The sequence below is a fragment of the Plecotus auritus genome (assembly GCF_963455305.1).
Source record: "Plecotus auritus genome assembly, chromosome: 9".
Lineage (NCBI taxonomy): Eukaryota > Metazoa > Chordata > Mammalia > Chiroptera > Vespertilionidae > Plecotus > Plecotus auritus.
The window spans coordinates 6,457,576-6,483,138 of record NC_137783.1 but is presented as its reverse complement, the minus strand read 5'-3'; the positions used below and the strand labels follow the sequence as shown (position 1 = coordinate 6,483,138).

At 40.4% G+C, this 25,563-nt stretch overlaps 2 protein-coding genes across 7 annotated transcripts in view; one reads left to right on the top strand and one right to left on the bottom strand.

The window, feature by feature from the left end:
- Nucleotides 1-14,346, top strand: part of INPP5F (inositol polyphosphate-5-phosphatase F) — a 61,983-nt gene extending 47,637 nt beyond the window's left edge. The window contains exons 14-20 of one of the 3 annotated variants that reach the window (XM_080642652.1): nucleotides 567-684; nucleotides 3,531-3,729; nucleotides 7,779-7,850; nucleotides 8,718-8,791; nucleotides 9,166-9,294; nucleotides 10,350-10,437; nucleotides 12,057-14,346. In XM_080642652.1, the coding sequence (XP_080498778.1) occupies nucleotides 567-684; nucleotides 3,531-3,729; nucleotides 7,779-7,850; nucleotides 8,718-8,791; nucleotides 9,166-9,294; nucleotides 10,350-10,437; nucleotides 12,057-13,209 (1,833 nt within the window). In that variant the 3' untranslated portion in view covers nucleotides 13,210-14,346. Of the gene's footprint in view, nucleotides 1-566; nucleotides 685-3,530; nucleotides 3,730-5,909; nucleotides 6,604-7,778; nucleotides 7,851-8,717; nucleotides 8,792-9,165; nucleotides 9,295-10,349; nucleotides 10,438-12,056 lie in introns of those variants that run through there. The other 2 variants (XR_013959109.1, XM_080642653.1) reach the window with 2 other exon arrangements.
- Nucleotides 14,347-14,643: 297 nt separating this feature from the next.
- The window catches only part of MCMBP (minichromosome maintenance complex binding protein), a 32,546-nt gene continuing 21,626 nt past the window's right edge, over nucleotides 14,644-25,563 (bottom strand). For 2 of the 4 annotated variants that reach the window (XM_080642655.1, XM_080642654.1), the window contains exons 11-16: nucleotides 23,550-23,667; nucleotides 22,288-22,453; nucleotides 21,029-21,162; nucleotides 19,989-20,153; nucleotides 16,499-16,587; nucleotides 14,644-16,163 (exon numbers count right to left, since the gene is read on the bottom strand). In XM_080642655.1, coding sequence (XP_080498781.1) covers nucleotides 16,037-16,163; nucleotides 16,499-16,587; nucleotides 19,989-20,153; nucleotides 21,029-21,162; nucleotides 22,288-22,453; nucleotides 23,550-23,667 — 799 coding nt within the window. In that variant the 3' untranslated portion in view covers nucleotides 14,644-16,036. The remainder of the gene's footprint in view (nucleotides 16,164-16,498; nucleotides 16,588-19,988; nucleotides 20,154-21,028; nucleotides 21,163-22,287; nucleotides 22,454-23,549; nucleotides 23,668-25,563) is intronic. The other 2 variants (XM_080642657.1, XM_080642656.1) reach the window with 1 other exon arrangement.

Below are 25,563 nucleotides of genomic sequence, written 5' to 3'. Positions count from 1 at the left end.
AAATGGTGGGGTTGGGATGGGGGAAAAAAGGACTATGCTTCCTTTGCCTTAAAAGTTTAAATCACTACCTCTCTAGGGAGTTGCTCTGATACCTTAGTTGTTAAAAACAAGAGAAACAATTTAAATCCTCATTGGCTCATTCTACAGGAATTGTACTGTGTAATGAGAAACCTGCTCTCTCTCGGTTTACACACATCCACATAAACAGGTCAAATCTCTAATAAACTCTAGGGAGCTATCCACAGTTTTCCACATCAGGAATTTGTGGTTTTTCAATATATCAAGTTGAGGTTTAAAGACTTTATTTGTTTTGTTTTGTTTTTTGTTCTATAAATTGCCAAGAATGGCTTTACCTTAAAGCTCCATCTAGCTGAAGGCTTGTTGCTACAAATAGTATGTTTAATTATTTGACACGCTTGGGTCAGAGTCAAATACTAATAGATATTTTAATTTAACTGCATTACTTGGAATTATAAAAGCCTACAAAATTACAGTCTTACAAGCCTACTTTGACTTCGGGAACATTCTTGTGTTTAAATAAATTGTCAAAATGTTTTCCTTGACAGGGTGACTTTACAAGGACAGGAGAAAGGAAGTTAGCAGGAGTTATGAAAGATGGTGTTAACTCCGCAAATAGGTATTACCTGAATCGATTTAAGGATGCCTATAGGCAAGCTGTCATAGGTAAGAAACGTAAAATTTGTTATTCCTTCTGTGACTGTGAACGTTATTAACATAGTTCATATGTTTTACTAGTGACCCGGTGCACGAAATTCGTGCACATTAAAAGGGGATTAATTAGAGGAAATAATTTAATATTGCTATTTGCCCTTTCTCTATAATAGAAGTGTCAGAGATGAAAGAAAATTAGTAAAATGTATATGAAAATCTTCCTCCTGTCAGAGTCTGGGGCACACCATGGGACCCAGAGACAAATCCCTGCCCACCCACATGCACCTCAAAATCACGTGAGACCCAGACCTGGCTGCCCCCCCCCACACATTGGGCTAGATCCAGACCCGGCCAGTCCCACCCATGTCAAGCCCTGCCGGGCAGGGGGCGTAGCCTCAGGTCCCCTGGCCCGGCACCAGGACGGGGGCATGGCCTGAGGTCCCCCAGCCCACACTGAGGTGGGGGTGTGCCTTGAGGTCCTCCATCAAGCCCCGCCAGGTGGGGGACATGGCCTGAGATCCCCTGTCAAGCCCTACTGGGTGGGGGGCATGACCTGAGGTTTCCCGTCAAGCCCCGCCAGGCGGGAGGGCGCAGCCTCAGGTCCCCCATCAAGCCCCGCTGGGCGGGGGCATGGCTTGAGTTCCCCCGACCCAGCACTGGGGGTGCACCTTGAGGTGCCCCATCAAGCCCCATGGGGGCGGGAGAGGGCATAGCCTCAGGTCTCTGCTGATTGCTCGTTAAGGCTCCTTATGGGAACTTGGCCTCAGCTGTGGGTGCAGCTATCTTTGTGACGGAGTGATGGTCACTTAGCATATTCCCTCTTTATTAGATAGGATAATATACGTATGCTTCAATATCGAGCATCTTACCAAATGAATCAAATTCAAATTTTTAGAAGATTAGAACCTGACAAATTTTTCAGGCTGGAGCAACACAAGAAACCTCTCATTTCCATACGTATTTGTCAGTTTGCTGTCATGTAACAGAAAGCATGGTTGATGAAATATGAAATAAGGGACCCTAAAACTTCATCAACTAAAACTCCACATTCTATTTGTTTTTCCGTTACTCAAGGCTGAGAGATGTAACGAGATGGTTTTCTTTCTTTCCATGGGTGTGATTTAATAGCATATTAATGAGTATTACATTAAGCCCTAACTGTTTGGGCTCAGTGAATAGAGCGTCGGCCTGCGGCCTGAAGGGTCCTTCCTGGGTTCGATTCTGGTCAACGGCATGTGCCCAGGTTGCAGTCTCGATCCCCAGTGTGGGGAGTGCAGGAGGCATTCAATCAGTGATTCTCTCTCATCATTGATGTTTCTATCTATCTCTTCCTCTCTGAAATAAAAATATATTTAAAAAATTTATTCTGCCCAATTCAATCGTGTTTTTTTTTTGTTTTTTGAAGAGTAAATGGAGGGTAGATTGCCCAGAGGAATTCGTGCTTTAGCATGTTTTAAATTTAATTTTTATTAAAATATTACCTTATAGTATCTAAATAAACATACAGTGTGGGTTAGAACCAAATGTAATACCTTATGGTCTCTGAGATTTTTTTTTTTTAAATATATTTTATTGATATTTTACAGAGAGGAAGGGAGAGGGATAGAGAGCTAGAAACATCGATGAGAGAGAAACATCCATCAGCTGCCTCCTGCACACCTCCCACTGGGGATGTGCCCGCAACCAAGGTACATGCCCTTGACCGGAATCGAACCCGAGACCCTTCAGTCCGCAGGCCGACGCTCTATCCACTGAGCCAAACCGATTTTGGCAGTCTCTGAGATTTTTTAAATCCTATTTTTAAACTTGATATTTATCATATATGAAGTAATAGGGCCTAGACACGGGCCAGTTAGTAACTTGAGAAGTCTGGTGTAAAGAAGTTTGGTTCATTTGCCATAGATAGGGCGTGTGCTGACTGGAAAACTGGGTTTTAGCACATTGTTACAGAAAAGTAAGATACCTTCCTTCTGTTGGTCAGTCTGGTGACTCAGTTATGTCCCTGAGGACTCAGGTTTTGTCCCTTTCTCAGTTAGATCTCTTCAAGGCTGAGACAGGCCAATAGCAGGCTGGGCTGTTGCTTCCCCTTATAGTGATAGTAGTGGCAGATCTTTCCCAGAAGCCCCCTCCAGTTTCATTGTCCCAAACAACTATAGGGAATGGGATTATAATGATTTGTTAAAGTTTAAGCCACATGCCACACTAGGAAAGAAGTTAGCTAGTCTATTTAGATCCTTTTAAAATGGGCTTATTTGTCTTTTTAAAAAAATGTTTTTATTGATTTCAGAAAAGAAGGGAGAGAGAGAGAGAAACATCAATGATAGAGAATCATTGATCAGCTGCCTCCTGCACACCTCCCACTGGGGATTCAGCCTGCAACCCAGCCATGTGCCTGACCTGGAATCAGACCATGACCTCCTGGTTCATGGGTCGACGCTCAACCACTGAGCCACATCAGCCGGGCTTATTTGTCTTTTTATTGAGTTGTGGGAATTCTAGATACAAGTCCATTATTAGATAGGTGATTTATAAATATCCTTTCCCATTCTGTGAATTGTCTTTTCACTATCATGTTATTTCCCTTTGAAATACAGAAGTTTTTTATTTTAATGATGTTCAGTTTATCTATTTTTTCTTTTGTTGTTTGTGATGTTAATGTCCTATTTCCCCCAACCCCACCCCCCTTCCACAAAATAAAAACAACAACAAAAAAACAACCATGTCTAATCCAGGTCTCGAAGATTTATTCCTGTGTTTTCTTAGAGTTTTATGGTTTAGGTCTTCATTCTCTTTTGTTTTTTTAAAAAAATGTATTAGGAAACGAAGATGATGATAGATATTGACACTTTCTACTCTAGATTTGATGCAAGGCATTCCAGTGACAGAAGATCTTTATTCCATATTTAACAAAGAGAAAGAGCATGAAGCGTTGCATAAGGAAAATCAGAGAAGTCACCAGGAGCTAATTAGCCAGCTGCTACAAAGTTACATGAAGTTACTGCTGCCTGATAATGAAAAGTTCCACGGGGGCTGGGCCCTCATTGACTGTGACCCCAGGTAATGAGAGATGTCCTGCTAACTAATGTGCTTAAATTTCTGATAAGTTTTCTGTAATTAATGCCAGGACTTAGCCATCAAACTGTGGGCATGGATGCATGGCACATGGCACTTCTCAAGTACAGAGCTGACACTAAGGCAGGATGGCTGAGGCACTCATCTTCGGTGCACAAGGGGTCCCTAAAAACTCAGGAATGAGAAATATTTTTATGCAATAATTGATATTAAAGACAATTGTAAAACTATGGTTCGCTACGGGCTGTGTGGGTTTTCCCCCTCAGAATCTATGCCGACATCAATGATTATTGTATTAATGCACATAACTCAGTGGATAGAGCATTGGCCTGCAGAATGAAGGGTCCTGGGTTTGATTCTGGTCAAGGGCATGTACTTCGGTTGCAGGCTCCATCCCCGGCCCAGGGCACTTGCGGGAGGCAATCAATCAATGTGTCCCTCTCACATCGATATTTCTCTGTGCTCCTTCCTCTCCCTTCTAGTCTAAGAATCAATGGAAAAATATATTCTGGTGAAGGTTAACAAAATATATATATTGCACTAAAAATGTGGGGTTTTTTTATTGTTTAAAGTATTACATATGTCTCCTTTTTCCTGATTGACCCCCACCACTCCCACCCTGAGGGCAAGCCCCCTCCGCCCCAGTCTCTGGATCTATTTTTTTTTCTTTATTGATTAAGGTATTATATATGTGTCCTTATCCCCCCATTGCCCTGCTTATGCCTTCACCCCTCTGATGTCTGTGTCCATTGGTTATGCTTATATGTGTGCATACATGTCCTTTGATTGATCTCTCTCCCATACCCCCACCCTCCCCTACCTTCCTTCTGAGGTTTGAGCATCTGATTGATGCTTCTCTGTCTCTGGATCTGTTTTTGTTCATCAGTTTATAATGTTCATTATATTCCACAAATGAGTGAGCTCATGTGATATTTATCTTTCTCTGGCTTATTTCACTTAGCATAATGCTCTCCAGTTCCATCCATGCTGTTGCAAATGGTTAAAAATTCTTTTTTAAAAATATATTTTTATTGATTTCAGAGAGGAAGGGAGAGGAAGAAACATCAGTGATGAGAGAGAATCATTGATTGGTTGCCTCCTGTACGCCCCCTACTGGGGACTGAGCCCACAACCCGGGCATGTGCCCTTGACCAGAATGGAACCGGGACCGTTGAGTCCGCAGGCCGACGCTCTATCCACTGAGCAAACCCGGCTAGGGTGGTTAAAATTTATCTTGATGGAGTTCGATGGGTAGCGGGAGCAGAGAGCGGACCCCAGAGAGCCCTGAGCAGCCCCCCTGCGCCGCCGCTGGCGGCCTAGTTACCATCACACCCCGCTAGGAGCCGCAGCTGCCACACACAGCCGGCCCCAGTCACCATCACCGCAACCATGAGCAGCGAGGCCGAAACCCAACAGCCGCCCCCCTGACCCGGTTTAGTTATCCAAGAAGAAAAATGAAATGCCAGCAATAAGAAATGAACAAAATATTAGAGCTGAAGCCCTTAAGTGCTTGCTTTTTGCCCGTTGACCAGATAACTAGAACTATCTGCATTATCTATGCAGCATGGGGTTTTTATTATTTTTGTTTAAAGACCTCTCTGTGGTAATGACAAACGTGTTTTTTAAGGGGGAAAAAAAAGCCTGGTTTTCTCAATATACCTTTAAAGGTTTTTAAATTGTTTCATATCTGGTCAAGTTGAGATTTTTAAGAACCTCATTTTTAATTTGTAATAAAAGTTTACAGCTTGATTTTTTTCAAAAAAGTCAACAAATTGCAAGCATCTGTTAATAAAGGTCTTGAATAATTATCTTTGAAAAAAATTATCTTTATGGCTATTTTGCAAACTCTTAAATATCGCACTGGGGCCGTAACCAGTTTGGCTCAGTGGATAGAGCTTGGAACTGCGGACTGAAGGGTCCCAGGTTCAATTCCGGTCAAGGGCATGTACCTTGGTTGCGGGCACAGGGGTGTGCAGGAGGCAGCTGATCGATGTTTCTTCCTCTCTCATCGATGTTTCTGATTCTCTATCCCTCTCCCTTCCTCTCTAAAAAATCAAAATATATTTTAAAAATATATTTTAAAAATATATATGGCACTGCGACGGGGCAGCCGAGCCGCGCATGCGCACTGGACACTGCATGCAGTGCGGAAGTGGCCCCGCCATGACGTGTTCCGGGGCGGGACATGACATAATGCGGCTTCAGTTGCAGCGTCAGTTGCCGGGATAGCGCGGTTGCTGCACGCGTGCGGTTGGGTGCAGACGGTTCTGACTGAGCTTTGATTCCTGGACAGACAGACAGACGCACAGGCCCGATGCCGCGGTCCAGTAAGCCTGTGCCGGCCGCCCGGCGGCCCGCCCACGCCGCAGGCTACGCTGCTGAAAATGACCGCCTCGCAACTCTGAAGGTGGTTCTGCTTTTATCGGGGCTTACGCTGAAAGCTCCAGTGGCGCTGTATTTTTATTCCAAAATAGTCCTTTTTCAAAGTCTCCTGTTACTGTCCCCAGAGGACAGTGGATTCTACGCCATCATTGTCTCGGTGATCGGGCTGCATGTGCTGATCTGTGGTTTTGCCTTCGTCCTGTGGCGGGAAAGGAAAAACTAGAACGGGGGGATTCCGGTCTTCACTGCCAAGAAGACAAGAAAAATGGGGGGATGTGGGGGGGGGGGCTTTTGATTGACTGCTCCGTGTCAAGCGCAGTCAGTGATGAAAAGACAAGTGTACTTGACTGAGGATCACGTCTGACTGCTGTAAATATTAACGCCAAAACAGGAAACTAGGACCAGGTGGCACTAAAACATTTTCCATATTAAAATGTCGTGTGACTCGTGCATTTCCCAGTGCATTTCCCACTGCAGGTAAGTACAAGCCAGAGCCGAGGGCCTGCCGCCTGGCTGCTGCGCCGCTGGCTTCCCCGGATGGCGGGCTATCTGGGATTACGGGTCCTGGCATCTTGCCTCATTCATTGTATTTTGGGGTATATTTTGTTCGGTGAAAATTGAATTTATTTAGACTAAGACTGTTAGAGTTACACTACAAGGCGCTGCACTTGGAGCTGGTGGGGGTTTTCTCCGCAGCACCGGTTAAACCATGACCTCATTCTGACGCAGGTTGAATGTGACTGCAGTTCCATCTACAAAGGTTGTTTTTCCCTGCTGTTTTCCGTATCTTCTGAGGAATGAGTTGGTCTTTTGAAAATATGTTAGAAAGTCTTGGCAAATAGGTGTGGAATTCTAAGGTAGAATTATGCATTCGAATAGTGGGATTTGGGGACTAATCTAAGAAGCCAGATTAATTTCCACCTATTGTTTGGAAAGGCTGTTATTAGGTGAATATTACGTTTTGAGTTCAGAGTCTCCCTGTTATCTGTAATTTCGTATGTTGACCATTTTCTGTTGTAATCTTACAAAGATGTACATTTTACTAGTTTTTTGGTTTAGTGATTGATCTAAAGTCTAACCTTTATTTTGATATTTGATTTTAGAATGGAGGTAGAAAATGGCAAAATGGACTTTGAATGAGTAAATGTTTCTTAAAAGCCAAGTAAATTAATCTATAATAAGGAAAATGCAAAGTAGCTTGGGCTTGGCCCCATTTTTGCATTGTATTCATGTAAAATTCTTTCAAAGGATGAATTCTGCAGTGTAAAAATACCCTACTGTGCAGTGTCATTTTGAAGATTAGGTTATTTCTAGACCATTTCTTCCTTCTCAACCTCACATTTCTTTCTTTCCATTTCTCCCCTTTACCCCCCATTATCCATTCCCCCTATTTCTATTTCCCCCCTCCTCCTTGGCTATCTGTGAGAAGGGACCTCTCTTCAAATAGTCCTTCCTTCCACCCTCCCAAACTAGATTCTTTTTTTAAATATCCAAATGGATAGATTGTGTCCTACTTCTGAAATTGAATGTATACATTGATGATTCCCCCTCCCCCTCGTCTTTTATCACAAGTGGTTCTCCTTTAAAAATAAGCTTGGCAAAAATGTAGATGAAAGTAAAAACATGTAATTGCCTGTGTCATGTTTGTTTAGCCTCATTGATGCTACTCACAGAGATGTGGATGTGCTGTTACTGCTTTCTAACTCTGCCTACTACGTTGCCTAGTAAGTTGCTTATTGATTTAAAGCTTTAAATTTTGTTTTATAATCTGAGTAAATTTCCATCCTAGGAAATTAAGAATCAGGTTTTATTTTTTTAAAAGAAATGTTATTGAATCCCTTTACCTTACATAACTGTTACATCACTCAGACTTCCTTTTAATTTGAAAATGTTTTTTGGAGTTATATCCCAGGTTTTGCTGTATTCCACATATTTTTATTGTTAATGACCATATATCATTGTTTTATTACTATGCCACAGTTAAATGTTTCCCCATTGTTAGGCATTAAAAGAATTCCTTTTTTTGTAGTTGTTTTGCTATTGTTAATGATACAGCTGTCTTTGTGCTGATAATTTTGTGTGGAATGTTATCATTTGGTTATAGTGATGAATTACAAGTACTTCTTCATAGCCTTGCCAGAACTGAGGGTTGTTTCCCCCAATATTCACTTTCTTTTTGGCCTTGTGTGAACTGTTGTTTTTTCTTGTCATTGGCCTGGGTGCCTATTGACATTGATCACATGGATTTCCCTCCTCGATTTGGATATAATTTATATACTCTATTATTCCCAAATACATAGCTTCAGGATACATGTCTCTGTATTTTTTAATTTCCTTTTAGGTTAAGGTTTTTTTCTTTTTTGCAAAATGTTTATAAAACAAATTATTTTTTCTGTGAATTTTAGTGTAAGATCTATAAACTGATTTTAACTGTTGAACTATGTATATGTTATCTCATTACATCTAACTAAAAATATTTAACTGTGTATTGTGCTACAGATTTTAACTGCATAGTAGTTGCTACTATACCTCAGCTATAAGACAAATATGCTTTTGATTTTAATCTTTTTAATCCCTTTTCCTTTATCTAGTTATGATGATGAAGTTGATAAAGTAAACCAGTACCAACGACTAAGTCTAGAAGACCTGGAAAAAATAGAAATAGGTAAATTTAAAGATACTAACCAAGTCATAGGAAGCAAATCTGTTTCTTCCAAGAGCAGGTCAAGTTGTTTATGCAGCCGGCATAACATCTTCCTGGAACCAGAGGGCTATTCCTAGTTGTGTTTTTTAGGGCTCCCTTCTATTCTTTAGAGATTAGTGATGGATATAACCCAATAATAAGTTTTTATTTTATTATCTTGTGAAGATTAACCCAGAGATCGAGTTTACATATTTGAGGCTGAAGCAAACTGTCATGCAAAGCTTGTGAAGAAAAATGTGCTATATTGCCTAATGGATGCATGAGTTGGTCTTTTGAAGATATGGAAGAAAGTAAATGTTATGTGAAAGATTTACACACATTCCTTTGGTCTTTAGGTCCTGAACCCACTCTTTTTGGTAAGCCCAAGTTCTCCTGCATGCGGCTGCACTACAGGTACAAGGAAGCAAGTGGCTATTTCCACACACTGAGAGCTGTAATGCGCAATCCAGAAGAGGATGGGAAAGGTACGGAGATGAAATTACTGAGTGGGAACTTTATCTGCTCTTATAAGCATAAATGGAATTGGGGGCAGTACATACCCTTACCAGCTAAATGATCCAGGGAAATAGCTTTGTGATTTGAGACTTTGAAATAGCAACTTTGTTCTCAGCAGCACAGGGAGGTTATTTGAACTCATGATGGTTTGGGGCAAGAGAATCTATAATGGGAATCCTGTGTGGCTGGATGGATGCAGGGCTTTTCCCACCATATATGCCTCGTGTGGGTAATAGTCAGGGACCATGTCTGTCTGGCTCACAGCTATTACCCTCGGCATCTAGCACTTTAATTCCAATTGATTTGGTTCCTTTGCTCTTTAATTACTCTTCCTGTTAAAATCGGTTTTACAACCCTAAACGGTTTGGCTCAGTGGATAGAGCGTCGGCCTGTGGACTGAAGGGTTCCAGGTTGGATTCCGGTCAAGGCATGTACTTTGGTTGCGGGCACATCCCCAGTAGGGGGTGTGCAGGAGGCAGCTGATCGATGTTACTAACTCTCTATCCCTCTCCCTTCCTCTCTGTAAAAACATCGGTTTTACAACACTGAATTAGTGGGGGAAGTACAGTAGGTCCCCAGGTTCCATTGGAGATCCATTCCTACGGCGCAATTTTCGCCGTAAGTCGGAACCCACCTACATAAGCACCCATGGAGCACATACACAGCAGGAATGAAGTGAAATGGTAAAAAAAAATTAAAAGATAATTCCTGACCGTTACTTGGGATAAATAAATAATAAAAAACATAAAGCACATATGTACATATTTCAAAATGATGGAACTTTTTTTTATATAAATAAATGGGAGATGGTGACGGAACCACGAGTAACCATGGAACGCTGAACGTCGAGTCCGACGTAACCCAAGGACTGTCTGTAATGAATAAGCAGTTTTCTGTAAACTGAAGCAAATAAGTTTGTATTTAACTGAAAGACCACAAATTTCATTTAAGGTTCTGAGTTAGAGCTGCTAATTTTTTAGTCTGTTTCTGGAGAAAGTGGCAAGCAGTTATATTTGGGTTTCAGATACCCTTCAGTGCATTGCAGAGATGCTGCAGATCACCAAGCAAGCCATGGGATTAGATGTACCTATAATTGAGAAAAAACTTGAGAGGTGAGTATACTATTTTGATTTTTTTCTTCAAGAATCAAGACATTATTGAGTCTTCTTTAAAAATATTTGCACAGGTGGGGGCAATCAGATTATGGTTATGAATTGGTATTTAGAGAGAATTATCAAATTTCTGTGGATTAAAGGTAAAACTTTTTGTTAAAATTATGGCCACAAGTAATATACTTTTAAACTCTTAAAATTTACTTAATAGGAACATTTCAATTTAAATAACTTTGTAGAGAAACTAGCCACTATGCTTTAAACACGAGGTTTTTAATTTGGGAAAGAATGCCAATAAACAGATTATTTTACATTTAAATTTGTGAGTTTTCCATCTAATGAGCAGGTCCATGGTCTACATTCCACTAGAGAAGAGAGCCATTTAGCCATCTAGAAAAAAATTGTTCAGTCTTTTGTTAGTAGAGAAAATGGTTTCCGTTGTCTTCGATGTTATAATTTTTACAAAATAGTCGCATGATCACCAAGTCAAACATTCAAGATATGTGTGGCGAATGGCACAATTTTTTTTTCTCATTTGTACTGGTCGTGAGGGATGCCAAAGGAGAAACCACTAAATTTAGTTATGTTAAATGTCCCAAATCTTTTAAAATAAATTCAGATAACCCACAGGGAACATAAGGAAACAAAATTCTCCCCCCTCCACCTCTTCCTGTGAATTCAGCCAAATTGGAATGTGTGTAGACAGCTCTCGTTACGGTGCAGTAGATTCCCACTCATAACCAGTGTTGATTTTGCCATCATTTAGGTTGTGGATGTGGAGCCTCTGAAAGGGGATTAGTCTGCGTTTTGGGTGTGGGTTTTTGAGAAAAATTTATGCTCAGGATGCACAGAAACATGGGCCAAGGCAACTGTTAGGAGGCCTCCCTCCCTCCCCTCCTCCCCTCCCTCCGTTCCTGCTCTGTGTGTGCCTAGGAGAACACAGCTGAAGGAAACATGAAGCAGCAAACAGTGATACTCCAAAGACAAATGGTTTGGACCAAAAGAACTCAACACGATAAATCCAGTTACCAGAAAGAATGTCACCAAGCAGAGTCACAATGCTGTAGATGTAGTGTTTCCACAGGGTGGCTCTTTGTTGCACCTGGTGGCCTGGCCTGCTTGAGGAAGGTGAGGACAGAGCACCTGTGTGGGACTGGGGTTGAAGTCACACAGCTGGACCCCGTTTCCACTCGGTGCCTGGAACAACTTGCCAGTGTCATGAAGGGCCTCTGCATCTTGAAGGCTCATGAAGGCTCTCCTGTACAACACTACCCATTGACTGTCTCAGAGACTTAGTATAAAGAACAGACCTCATTATCTTTTCATAGTGACTACAAGCTGAAATGACAGTATTTTGTATATATTGGGTGTAAGTAAAATACTATTAAAATTCATTTCACATTTTTAACATGGCTATTTTCGATGACATCTACAGTTTGTATATTTCTATTGGACATCCTGTTTTAGTGTCAACTCCAAGGGGTTATCTTAGTTTATCAATTAGCAATGCACTGTTTTTAAGAAATGGGGTCCAATTTAAATAGAATTTTTACTTTAGTAATTGGAAATGGTATGTTAAATTACATGGGAAATTAACTTTTCTCTCTTCTACTTTGTAGGAAGAGCAGTAAGCCTCATGAAGACATAATTGGCATCAGATCTCAAAACCAAGGCTCTCTGGCCCAGGGAAAAAAATTTTTAATGAGCAAATTTTCATCTCTAAATCAAAAAGTGAAACAGACCAGGTCCAATGTAAATATTGGCAATTTACGAAGGCTAGGAAACTTTGCAAAACCTGAAATGAAAGTTAATTTTCTAAAACCAAACTTAAAAGTAAATCTTTGGAAATCAGATAGTAGTCTTGAAACCATGGAAAACACAGGTGTGATGGATAATACAGTCCAGGCAGAGTCTGATGGGGAAATGTCTTCAGATAATGACTCCTACCACTCTGATGAATTCCTTACAAATTCCAAGTCTGATGAGGACAGGCAGCTAACTCATTCTTTAGAGAATGTGGGGCCAATAGACTATGTTCTTCCTAGTTGTGGCATTATTGCGTCAGCACCTCGGTTAGGCAGATCCCAGTCTATTAGCAGCACTGATGTTAGCATTCATGCTCCTACAGATATTACTGTTGCTGCTCATGGAAGTGAGTTTGGAAAAGGCTGTGAGTCTCCTTTAAAAAAAAGTCCTTCTGCTGATAATATACACATACTGACTGGCTTTGCCAAGCCTATGGATATTTACTGCCACCGATTTGTACAAGATGCACAAAACAAAATGACCCAACTGTCGGAAACCAGATTTCTTTCTCAGCAGGCTAGTGAGGAAGGAAATCAAACAACCAATCAAGTTTCCAATGAAGAAACCCAATCTGAATCAACGGAACACATACCTTCTCGACCATCTCAATTAGATGTGTGTTTTTCTGCAACAGGCCAACAGTTTTTGTCTGTCGAACCAGTGCATTCAGTTGTATCTCAAAAGACCCCTGGCTCTGGATCCAGCATGCTTGAACTTGAGACAGGGCTTCATGTAACTCCTTCTCCTTCAGAGAGCAGCAGCAGAGCAGTCTCTCCCTTCGCAAAGATTCGGAGTTCCATGGTCCAGGTTGCTAGTATTACCCAAGCCGGGTTAACCCAGGGGATAAGCTTTGCAGTGGCCAAGGTTCAAAAGAGCCCTGCAGAACCTGAAGTGGTTAATGAAGTCCAGCAAAATGAACTTAAAAGTATGTTTACACAATGCCAGACACGGATAATTCAGATTTAGTTTCTAGCCACAATCCTGTGGCTTTTACTTAATCAAAAAGAAAAAGGGTTTCACATATGAGGCTATTTTAACCTGCACTGACTCTGAATTTAGGGATCATAAATTCTGTTTACTGGGAAAGTTTTTAAAAGAATATGAACTTGAGCATTTTTCCAAATTTGAGAGTCAGGACAACAGAGGTGCATCATCCTAGAATGTGTAGGCCTGAGTAGCTTAAACACTACAGAGCTGTTTGTCTCTTTGAGTGTAATTCAGGGATAGATTACTTTGGGGTATAATAGCCTGTACCTGAACCTTTTGTGTGTGTATGAAGTAGACACATAAAGGGCGGTCATGGATACATTGAGGGGGTTAGCATTTTTTAAAATTTAATTTTTCTCAGTACATTTCTGTGTATTGCCTCTACAAGGTAAATACATTTACTTTTTAGTGACTTTGAAAGTGTTACTAATATGGAGAAGCATTTTAATATAAAAAACTTGGTTTTGTTTTGATGGCTTAACCATTCCCTATGAAGAATTGAGGGTTACTGGCATAGTTAAGAAATGTATGCTCATTTGATCTTAATTTCCCCGCCACTCTGTACACCCCAACAAAACAAAATGTCTAGGAGCACTAAGATATGTCAGTAATAAAACCTGAGACATCAGATCTGAATACCAGCAGCTACTAATTTTGGCGTTTTCAGGTAAGTTGGTAATTGAAAAAAGTCATTTTAGTTTTTTGTAGGGGGCATTCCTTAACATCTTGTGTAGACTATTGAAACCGAAGCACAATTGTGCTAAAATTAGTTTTATGACCATAACCCTGACCACATGGAAACTCCTCTATAAGCCCATATATTAAGCAAGTTATTCCAAACAAATTCTAGTTTGTCTGGTATCTTTAGAATCTTACTCTGTTGACGTGATTCTCAGCTAAACATTAAGTCTGTTGTAACTTCGCTAAGTATTTCCACTTTTGTTATTTATTAGTGGTGTATTTGTGTGTGTGTGTGTGTGTGAAGTGTCAAATCGTGTGACTATTTAAAAAATAAAATACCATTATAATTTAAAATGACAATGTATGAGAATTCCTTGAATAACATTTTATGGATAAGGTTTGATTTTTTAATGGGATTAAAGAATTCATAAGCAAGGTAAGTTTTCTGGTGATTCCAATAGGGTTAAAATCACGTTAGATTGACAACTTTAATGTCCACGTGTATAGCAAGGGAGGAAAGGGTTTCTGAAGCCCAGGGTTCTCTTTCCTACCTGCTCAGTAGGACTGGAGTCTGAGGACACAGCATCTCCTCCACGCAGGACACATGGGAAGAGCTGCAGTTCTCTGAAAGAGGGTTTTCCTTTCAAGGGAATTTCTCTGCAAGACCAAGCCACTTAGTACTTCTCTTTGGTAAACTACAATTCACACTGGCACAATAAACACACGGTAACTAATCTACTCTTGAATTTTATTACCACAAATCCAGGTGAGGTTTCATTTCTAAAAGTTTAAGGATGGCCTAGTCTACCAGTTATAAAAATGAAAACCAGTTAGAATACTAAATATAAACTGATAATTTACATTAGTTTATAAAAAATAGATCTGAGTTTAGGAAAAGTTAAAACAACTAATTTTCATTTCAGTTTGCTAGGCATAATAAATTCCTTGATTTTCAAGGCTGACCCTGTTTCCTTGGCTAACAATGTCAATTTAGACCTGGGGTGGAATTTAAGGAATTATTTAACTGAACCATTGATGTTTCTAACTAGGTAAGTCACTGACTAAAAATAATTATATATAACCACAGCTTAAGTGATGTTCTAACCTCTCCAAACATTCTGGGAGCCACAATTACACTATGAACAATTATGTTAGAACTGTAACTGGTCTGGGGAAAGCCTACTTAGTTTTATCACGGTGTTCTGGACTAGCAGATAATGTTGATCTAATAAAGTTCAAAAAGAACCTTTTTTCTAAAGACCTTTCTTGAAATTAAAAAATAACTAATAACTATTTTACTCCCCTCATATTTGGGCAAAACACTTAGTAGGGTAGAATTTCCTTAAGTGAGTGCCATAAAACAGTGGTTCCCAAATGTACTGGGCTGAAATGAGAAAAATAAGGACAATGGAGTATTTTTTCAAAAAGCTACATTTATTCCATTTAAAGGACTATCTTGTTCTAAGATTGTCCTCATGAAAAAAAAATGTAATACAGTGATTTGATCTTTCAGATAACTTGCCATCCTTGTCCATCCCAAAATTTTGGGAAATATTACTGGTCCATGAACTCTAAAAGTATGGGAACCACTGTCACAGTAAAGACTATTTTTGCAGATTAACAACTGTTAAATAGAAAAAAAAAGCTGCTGTGGTCGAATGTTTGGGAAATCATGTGAAATTCTGCAGTATCATTTCCCAAACATCTGACCACTAAACACATTCAGATCCACTGTTAATTGGAAAGATGTAAAAAATCTTAAGTGAACAATTCCTGAAAGGAACTGCAACGAACAGAGTTTGGCCTATAACTTAGCTTCAGCTAAGGAAATGGTATAAGCAGCAACATTATCTTATCAATATTAAACTTTTAATATCAAATACATTTTTGTACATTGTTACTAATTTATATAATTATAAAACAAACTCCAAAAGCTCCATAAAATCAGTAAGGTAAAAGCCCTTACTGAATATTATATAAACTTCAGATGTTACCAGGCTTGATTTCAGGAAAAGTCCTTGGTTTTTAATACAAAGTATCTACAAAACAATGGTATAAATGATACTTGCTTTCTGCAATAATGTGGCTGTAATTTGCCCATTACTCTCCAATAGGTATCAGAGGTTTAAAGTTCATTTCCATTCACACACTTCTGCTGCTGAAGCCTCGTTCTTCTCAAAGACTCGAGCTGCTTTGCTCGTAGCCATCGTTCTCTGGACAGTGTTGTCTGACCAGCACTGAGAGACAGAAACCTGGTTTGAGATAAGAAACAGATTATGTCCAGACCTAGGAACGGGAGACAAGATCGTGGTTTATTAGGCCACAGAGAAATCAAGAACCAAGTCAGACTTCTACAAGGGAACCCTTTAAGACAAATTTGGGGGATGACTCACTTTGAGAAGCATGCCTGGTCCCACTGAAGTGATCACTGGCCAAACGCAATTTCACTTCAATGAGCCACTTCACAAGGGTTTTTAAAAGGAAAAAGTTCATTTCTATTTTTAAAAGTCTACCTCAGTTATTACTAAATAAATTAGGGGCTTTATTCATAGCTTATGTTAAGCAATTATGGACAAGTACTACTCACCGAGCGACAATGAGCAGCTGGTGGAGATCGTCAGCTGTGATGCTCTGAGGATCATTCTTGCGCATTTCCACAAAGTCATCTTCAACTGCCTTTATCAAAAGAGGAAATGACATTTGCATTTAATTGGGAGAGGGAAACTAACATGGTCCCTTGACTGGTGTAAAAATGAAGTCAGCCCTGCTTTTTAGACAAATAAGATAACATGGATGACAGGACTGAGAACCAAACAATACACACAACGTTACTAATGCAAGTATTCCAAACATGCCTGTAAACACAGGGAAGATGATGTCAGTAAAAATGGCAGAGCAAGGACCTCAGAAAATTCCATTAAAGGGAATAAGGACTCTAGTAAAAACGATCAAAATCTGCTTCATCAAAATTCTGGAAATTAGCCAGAGGCTTGCAGCGGTCTGAGGAGCACTACTTAAAAAAGGCAGGAAGAACACTGAGCTTGGAGGAATCTTACCTTGCTATCCCCCCCATCCTCACCCCGCCTCCCAGGCAGCCCTGAGAATGGCCAGCCTGGCAACCACTGAAGAGGGTAGTGGGGCTGGAAGCCTTCCAAAGCACCACCAGAAAGAAGGGCCATCACTTGGTGGTTCCTGGAAGAACCCCCTTGTAAGGTTGCCTTTAACCTGACGTGGGGCTTTCCCAGTGTGAACAGCCTCTTCTCCCAGGGCATTTAACAAAATCACAAGCAATTATTGACCATCTTGGCTGCATCAGGCACTGGCAAAACAGGGAATGAGATGTCCATATGTGTGTGAGTGTGTGTGTGAGCTATATAAATCAATTCCTAAGAATTTAGGAGGTCACATGCTTGCACAGTCTGTGTGCATGCTCAGATCTGAGCAGGCCCTAAGCTCTCACCTCGGAATAACCTTGAGTCTCTATGCAAGCAGAAAGTGAAGGAAGGATAGATAGGGCAGTTGTAATCTGCATGGCTGAGTGTTGAAGGCTTGCCCCAACATGGATACAGGACTTAGATTTGGGAGACATATTGCTAACAGGCATCTAAGGAAATTAAATTTCTATCCAATCATTGAGTGACCACTAAGCTAAGAGAGCAGACTTCAGCGCCCACATACAACCAAGAACACAAACTGTAGAATTCAGAAAGTCATTGTATAACAACAAACCCTAGAGGGGGGAAATCTGTCAGCAGAGTTGCCACATTATATTATTTAAAACTAGAGGCCCAGTGCACCAATTCGTGCATGGGTGGGGTCCGGCCGGCAGGGGGGTAGGGGCCACAGGAGGTTGGCTGGCCAGCCCCACCCCCATCGGGCCGGCAAGCTGCAGTGCGTGTTATGGTGACCAGTTGTTCCGGTCACTTGGCTTTCATATATATAGATATCTGGTTTTCAACCAAAAATTAGGAGACATACAAAGAAACAAGAACGTACAACTCCATTCACTGGACAAAAAAAAATAGAAATTGTCCTTGAAGAAACTCAAATATTGGACTTACTAGAAAAAAACTTGAAACCAGCCATTTTCTATATACTCAAAGAACTACAGGAAACCACATATAAATAAGAGAAAACATGAGAATGATATCTTGCTAAATAGAAAATAGCGACAGAAATTACTTTGAAAACAAAGAGAGCCCAGCCTAGCCAGTTTGGCTCAGTGGATAGAGCATTGACCACCTGCAGGCTGAAGGGTCCCAGGTTCAATTCCGGTCAAGGGCATGTACCTCGGTTGCAGGCTCCTCCCCTGCCTGGGCCCTGGTCAAGGCGCATGGAGGAGGCAACTAATTGATGTGTTTCTCTCACATCGATATTTCTCTTTCTCTCTCTCTAAAAATCAATGGAAAATAGCCTCAGGTGAGGATTTAAAAAAAAAAAAAAATAGAGCCCAGCCAGTGTGGCTCAGTGGTTGAGCATTGACCTATGAATCAGGACATCATGGTTCGATTCCTGGTCAGGTCACATGCCTGGATTCGGGGCACAATCTCTAGGGGGGGGCGGGGGCTTACAGGAGGCAGCCAATCAATGATTCTCTCTCATTGATGTTTCTGTTTTTCCCTTTTCCTTCTTCTCTGCAATCAATAAAAAAATATTTTTAAAAAAAGCAAATAGAAATTCTGAAGTTGAAAAATATAACAAATTAAAAATTAACTAGAAACTCAACAGCAAATTTGAGCAGGCAGAAAAAGACTCAGCAAACTTGCAGTTAGGACAACTGAGATTATCCAGTCTGTGGAATGGCAAGCAAAAATAATGAGGAAACATGAACAAAGCCTGAGTCTTGTGGGGCACTGTTAAGGGCGCCAACATTCATACAGGGGAGTACCAGAGGGAAGGAAAGGAAAGGAGGAAGAAAGTAATTTAAAGAAGCAATGGTCTCATAATTTACCAAATTTCTTGAAAACTTTCCCAAAATGTGCATTAATCTGCACATCCAAGATGCTCAACTCCAAGTGGGGAAACTCAAAGTGATTCCCACCTACACACATCACTAATAAATGTCAAAAGCCAAGAGAGAAACTTGAAAGAACAAGAGAAAAATGACTTGTGTACAAAGGATCCTCTCATCAGAAATGATGAAGGCCACAAGACAGCTGGAGGACATACTGCTTTTTAAATAACCCAAAAGCGTTGAGAGAAAGTCCACAAATCAAGAATTCTACATCCAGCCCTGGCTGGTTTGGCTCAATGGATGGAGCATCGGTCTGCGGGCACATGCCTGGGTTGCGGGCTTGATCCCCAGTGGGGGGCGTGCAGGAGGCAGCCGATCGATGACTCTCATCATTGATGTTTCTATCTCTCCCTCTCCCTTCCTCTCTAAAATCAATAAAATATATTAAAAAAAAAAATTCTACATCCAGCAAAAAAATAGTCTTCAAAAATGAAGGAGAAATAAAGACATTTCCAGATAAGCAAAAAATGTAGAGAGAATTTGTCATAAGCTGATCTGCTCTACAAGAAATATTAAAGAGTTCTTCAAGCTGAAATAAAACAACACTGCAAAGTAACTCGAATGCACATAAAGATCACTGGTCAAGGGAACTATACAAGTGAATATACAAAGCAGTATAACTGACTTTTCCCCTCTGATTTAAAGACAACTGTGTAGAGCAATAATTATGAATGTCGATGGGCATACAGTGTATAAAGATGTAATCTGTATGATAATAAAGCACAAAGGGAAAAAATGAAATTGTAAAGGAGCAAAGTTTTTGTGTACTACTGTGATTAAACTGGCATTAATCTCCAAATGATGGTTACAGTTAAGATGTTAATTGTAGCCCCCTGGGCAACTACTAAGAAAAAAAATTATAAAAGACATGGAAATTAAAATTGTATACTAGAAATATCTATTTCAAACAAAAGACAGTAAGAGAGGAATAGATGAACAAAAAAGACATAAGACATATAGAAAACAAATGGCAAAATTACCTTATCAGTAAATACAATAAATGTAAATTGACTAAATACTCTAATTCAACACAGGGGAATCTTTTATTTTATCCCAAACGTACCTTGGTTATTTCGTCAGAGATGCTATAATCCAGGAACCTCAGAAGGGTCAGATAAATGCGGAATTTGTTTAGCACAGAAGGCAGCACGGCTGAGAGCAGGCTGTTCATGTACTCCTCCATGTTCGGTGGAATGAGCTGTGGCTGTAAGTGGACCTGGCAATCTGCCTAAAGAGAAATAGTGCACAGTATTTCCCAAGTTCTTAAATAATCTAAAATTTCAGAATGGATGCGTCATCTCTACCAGCCCCTAAGAGAATTAAAAATACTATTTATCGGGGGGGGGGGGTGTCACTTTTTAACATTAATTTATATACACTATATCTACCTCCACAATAATTACAAAGTTGGCCTTTTCTGGGTTACTTATGTTTCCTCACCAGTATCAGCAAACACTTAAGGCAGCCAGCCTCTGAAAAGCAGCTAATTAAAAGGTTTCAGATGTTTTCTTAACCATAGAATATGTATGCCATATCTTAATCACACCTTCCCAGGAAAACTTACCAAGGGCCATTTCATCCTCATTCACAGGCAGTTTTCTCATAAATCACAAGTGAACGCTATAATACAGAGAAACTTGATGCCTTTTGAACAGCGTATTTCCCATCAGTAAGAGCTCTGTCAGTCATACTGATGATTTACCAGAGCATTTCAGCATCCAGCAAAAAAATAATAATTATCAGGTGGATTAGGAACACTTTAAAAGGAACTCTAAAATATTTCTCACGTAAGATTGGCAGAAATCAATGGGACAGAGGCAGGAAGAACAAAGGTGTGGATATTAATCAGGCAAGTTACTGACAGCTTCTACTTTCTATATAGCGACAGCTTTTTCCGCTTGTGATTTGCTGATAACTGATTCTTCGTAGATCTAAGGTTTTCATCCCAAGGCAGAAACAAAAATAATCAATTCCCTTATTAGTAATCAGCAGCTACAATTTTGAAACAAGTTTAACTTAGTAATATGCAGTAACCAAGAGACAAAAAATATATAAATATCTTTCCAATATAACCTCCCTCCCTTTAAAAAGGACTCATCGTACGGGTAGGAGTGATCTCCCCTCCGAAGTAATCAAAACATTAATATTGCAAGGGAATTCCATCTGGTGGTAACTGAAATCATAATCCACCTTCTGCCAAGTTATTAGGTTGCTCAGGGCCGTCACATTATGAACACCTAGAAAAGCAGGAAAATAATTTTTCAGTCATTTGATTTTAATCACCTGAACAAATTAGTTTTGCTGACACTGATTTTAAGACATGAGGTTTCTTCTACTGCTTTAAAACAGTATATAAGGCACTGTCCAATTTACTAAGCTAAGTGTTCATTAGGTAATACTTCCCACATGGTATCTGATACCTAGCATCTGGTATGCAATTAGGCAAAAAATAGGTTCCCAATTCATTCTGATTACTTTCTAGGTGGTGTGTTCAAGAGGGCTAAAATAATATGATAGAACTAAAATTATATTTATCCATAGGGATATGGTTACGGAATTTTATTGATTTGCTACTATCCACTTTTGCCGTATGTGTACCCAGTCAACATTGTTTCTAATTCCTTTTCCTCTTGAACTTATCACCAGCATCATGTCATTTGAGCACAGGTAAAGCTATCTGCTTCCTTATAATTTTATTTTTAAAAAGACATTTCTTTTTTTATGTTATTTTAGAGAGAGAGGAAGGGAGAGGGGTAAACAGAAACATCGATGAGAGAGGAACATCATCAACTGGCTGCCTCCTGCATGCCACTATTGGAGTTTGAACCCACAACCTGAGCATGTGCCCTGACGGGGGATCAAACCAGTGACCTCTTGGTTCCTGGGTCGAAGCTCAACCACTGAGCCACACCAGCTGGGCCCTTGTAATTTTACAATGCTCTCTAACTGCGCTTAGTGCAAACCACCTGATCTACTAAACTTTTTATTTTTTCAGAGATGCTTTGAAATAAAAATTTTTAACTTCATATTGGGCAGTAAAAGTTTTATTACATCTTTTCTACACTTTTTTTTTAAAGATAATATATGACTAAAGGCAAAACCTCTTTTTATCTTTAAAGCTATTCACTAATTGTTCTATCATTGTTAATTTGGTCTAAACTGTAAATTTTCATATAATTATAACAACACATAGTTGATGTACACAATTTGTACTATATGCTTTAATTAAATTCATATGGCAAGCCTTTACCTTAAATATTTCTGAGATGTGAATCTGTTCACAGTTATTCTTTTAAGAAGTCCTTACCAGATCTGGCTTTGACAGGTGGTTACAAATGGAAGGGAAACACGCACGCACGTACCTGGGCTGTCAAGCTGGCCTTGCTCCAGGAGAGTTTCGTCGATTACCAGGGAAGTGTTGCTGGGGAGCTGGAGGAGCCCACTGACCAAGCGATTGGCGGTATAGTCTTTGTGGGGAATGAATTTCAAACGGTTCATGTTCTCCAAAGTCATCTGCAGACGAAAAGACTGCAGAGAGAAATTTTTAATGAGCAAGGAACTACGCTTCCTGTTTAAGAAAACACATATTTGGAGTTAAACACTGTGTCTATATGGAAAGAACCTATCAACTCCCAAGAGGAATCTCATGGTTTCTTGAGCCCTTTTAAGCAAAAACAATGATCTACTTCCTAAGTAAGAATTTCACTGACTCTGAGCTGCTTTATTCTCAACTGTCTTGCTCAGTATTCTTGAAGATTCTTATTTTACCAGAGAACCAAAAACAAATAGCCAGCAGCTTAAGTGCACAGGGCAACAAAACGGAAAATAAAATGCTTCCTCACCCCTCAAGATGGGAGATGCACTCCCTGAATTTAAATCAAGTCCATTCACACCTTACAGGTTCTTGAACAAACTGTTTCAGGAAAAACCGAGGGCAGAGCACACTGAGCTGTGCCAGGCGCTGGGTCTCTCCTCGCTCCACCGGCTGCACCCGCCTCCTCACCCATCTCTCAGACCCACCACTGCAACGCCCTCTGCACCCCGCTCTCCACTCCAATCTGCTCTTCTCTCTCCCTCGCCTGAACGGCAGGATTGAGGGGGAGGGGTTGCGGGAGAAGGGTGTCGAGGAAGAGATAAAGTATATTTTCAAATGGAGAGTATTTTTGTACTTTGGCTTCGTTGAAGTCAAAGAAAATGAGGGAGGGAGGCCACATTATAGACACAAGCAAACCACCGCTGAAGAGCAGCATCTTGTCCAAACAAAAGATGGCTGTGAGCCCAAAGATGGCCCAGCTCCACATGAGCAGGTTACTCAGACTCAGCCTGCTGTGAAACAAGGTATTAAAGAGGCAAGTGTTCAGAGGCACACAAAGGATACCAAATTCCACAAGCACATTGGCCTCAACTGAGTACAATTTTGAGAGAGTAACTGCAATTGGGCTCAGTTACATTTACAGAAATTGCTGCTGAATCAACAAAAGTGAATGGTTAGGGGCGAGGACATTTTAAGTTATAGCGCCTGGCAGGCTTTGCTTCCTTGTAAAGACATCTATTAAACCTCAAAGATAAATATTTGGGCTGAATGTGTGCTCAGATCTGTAGTATGTATTTATAATGATCTTACTGCTGGAACAAGATGTTGAATAATTCGATACAAGTGTTCTGTGAAGGTACTATTCCGTGGGCAACCACTCAAGTTAACTGTAAATTTTCCTAGTGGAAGAACGTCTCTTCTTGTATATCTAGGAAAAAAAAAAGAAGATATTAACCAATAAGATACTCAGGTGATTTCCATCAAAAAGCAACATGGGAAAATTAGCTTATAGTATCACTAAAGATAGATTACTCTGAAGTTATTTTAACTTAATAAATCTTTACTGTTCAGATTATTACAATTGTTCCTCTTTTTTCCCCCATAGCTCCCCTCCACCCGGTTCCCACCCCTCCCTCTGCCCTTACCCCCATCAGATTTTTTATTCACTTGATTTTTAGATTCACTTGTTGATAGATATGTATTTGTTGTTCATAATTTTTATCTTTATCTTTTTCTTCTTCTTCCTCTTCTTAAAGAATACCACCTTTCAGCATTTCATATAATACTGGTTTGGTGGTGATGAACTCCGTTAGCTTTTTCTTATCTGTGAAGCTCTTTATCTGCCCTTCAATTCTGAATGATAGCTTTGCTGGGTAGAGTAGTCTTGGTTATAGGTTCTTGCTATTCATCACTTTGAATATTTCTTGCCACTCCCGTCTGGCCTGCATAATTTCTGTTGAGAAATCAGCTGACAGTCATATGGGTGCTCCCTTGTAGGTAACTGTTTTTCTCTTGCTGCTTTTAATATTCTCTCTTTGTCTTTTGCTCTTGGCATTCGGATGTTGGTACGCTTGAAGTTGTCCCAGAGGTTCCTTACACTATCTTCATATTTTTGGATTATTTTTCCTTTTTGCTTTTCCGGTTGAGTGTTTTTTGCTTCTTTGTATTTCAAATCTTTGACTTGATTCTTGCGATCCTCTAGTCCAGTGGTCGGCAAACTCATTAGTCAACAGAGCCAAATATCAACAGTACAACAATTGAAATTTCTTTTGAGAGCCAAATTTTTTAAACTTCTTCTAACGCCACTGCTTCAAAATAGACTCGTCCAGGCCGTGGTATTTTGTGGAAGAGCCACACTGAAGGGGCTGAAGAGCCGCATGTGACTCACGAGCTGCAGTTTGCCGACCATGGCTCTAGTCTGCTGTTAGATCTCTGTATATTTTTTATTTCCATCAGTGTATGCTTAATTTCTAGTTGGTCCTTTTTCATATCCTCGAGGGTCTCACTAAATTTATCAGCCTTTTCTAGGAAGTTCTTGAAAAACCTTATAACCGACCTGGCCGGTTTGGCTCAGTGGATAGAGCGTCGGCCTGTGGACTGAAAGGTCCCAGGTTCGATTCCGGTCAAGGGCACGTACCTTGGTTGCGGGCACATCCCCAGTAGGGGGTGTGCAGGAGGCAGCTGATCGATGTTTCTCTCTCATCGATGTTTCTAACTCTCTATCCCTCTCCCTTCCTCTCTGTGAAGAATCAATAAAATATATCTTTAAAAACAAACAAACAAAAAAAACCTTATAACCGTGGTTTTGAACTCTATATCCAGTTGTTTGCTTTCCTCCATTTCTTTCATTTGTGATGTTTCTTTGTCTCTGCATTTTTGTTGCTTCCCTGAGTTGATAGAGTAGCTTTGTGTGCTAGGTGTCCTATAGGGCCCAGTGGCTCAGCTTCCCCAGTTACCTGAGGTGGACACTCTTGGTGCACCCCTTTGTGGACTGTGTGTACAGCCTTGTTGTAGTTAAGTCTTGATTGTTGTTGGTATTGAATTGACCTCCAGGCCAGTTGGCTGTGAGGATCAGCTGTGTCTACTCTGGGAGAACTTCTGTGCTGGAGACACCCTATGAGACAAGACTTGCAAAATTGCAAAAGCCTCTGTGCTCAGCTTGGATGGGGCGGAGTCTCAGGGCAGAGCAGACAGCCTTGGCTTCCCGTCAGCCCTGCCCTATGAGGCCCCTGGGTCTCAGTGTCCATCGGTAATCGCTGCAAGCACCTCTGAGAGAAAGCCACCCTTGAATTTCGCCCGCTGCCAGACAGTCCAGTTTCTCCCC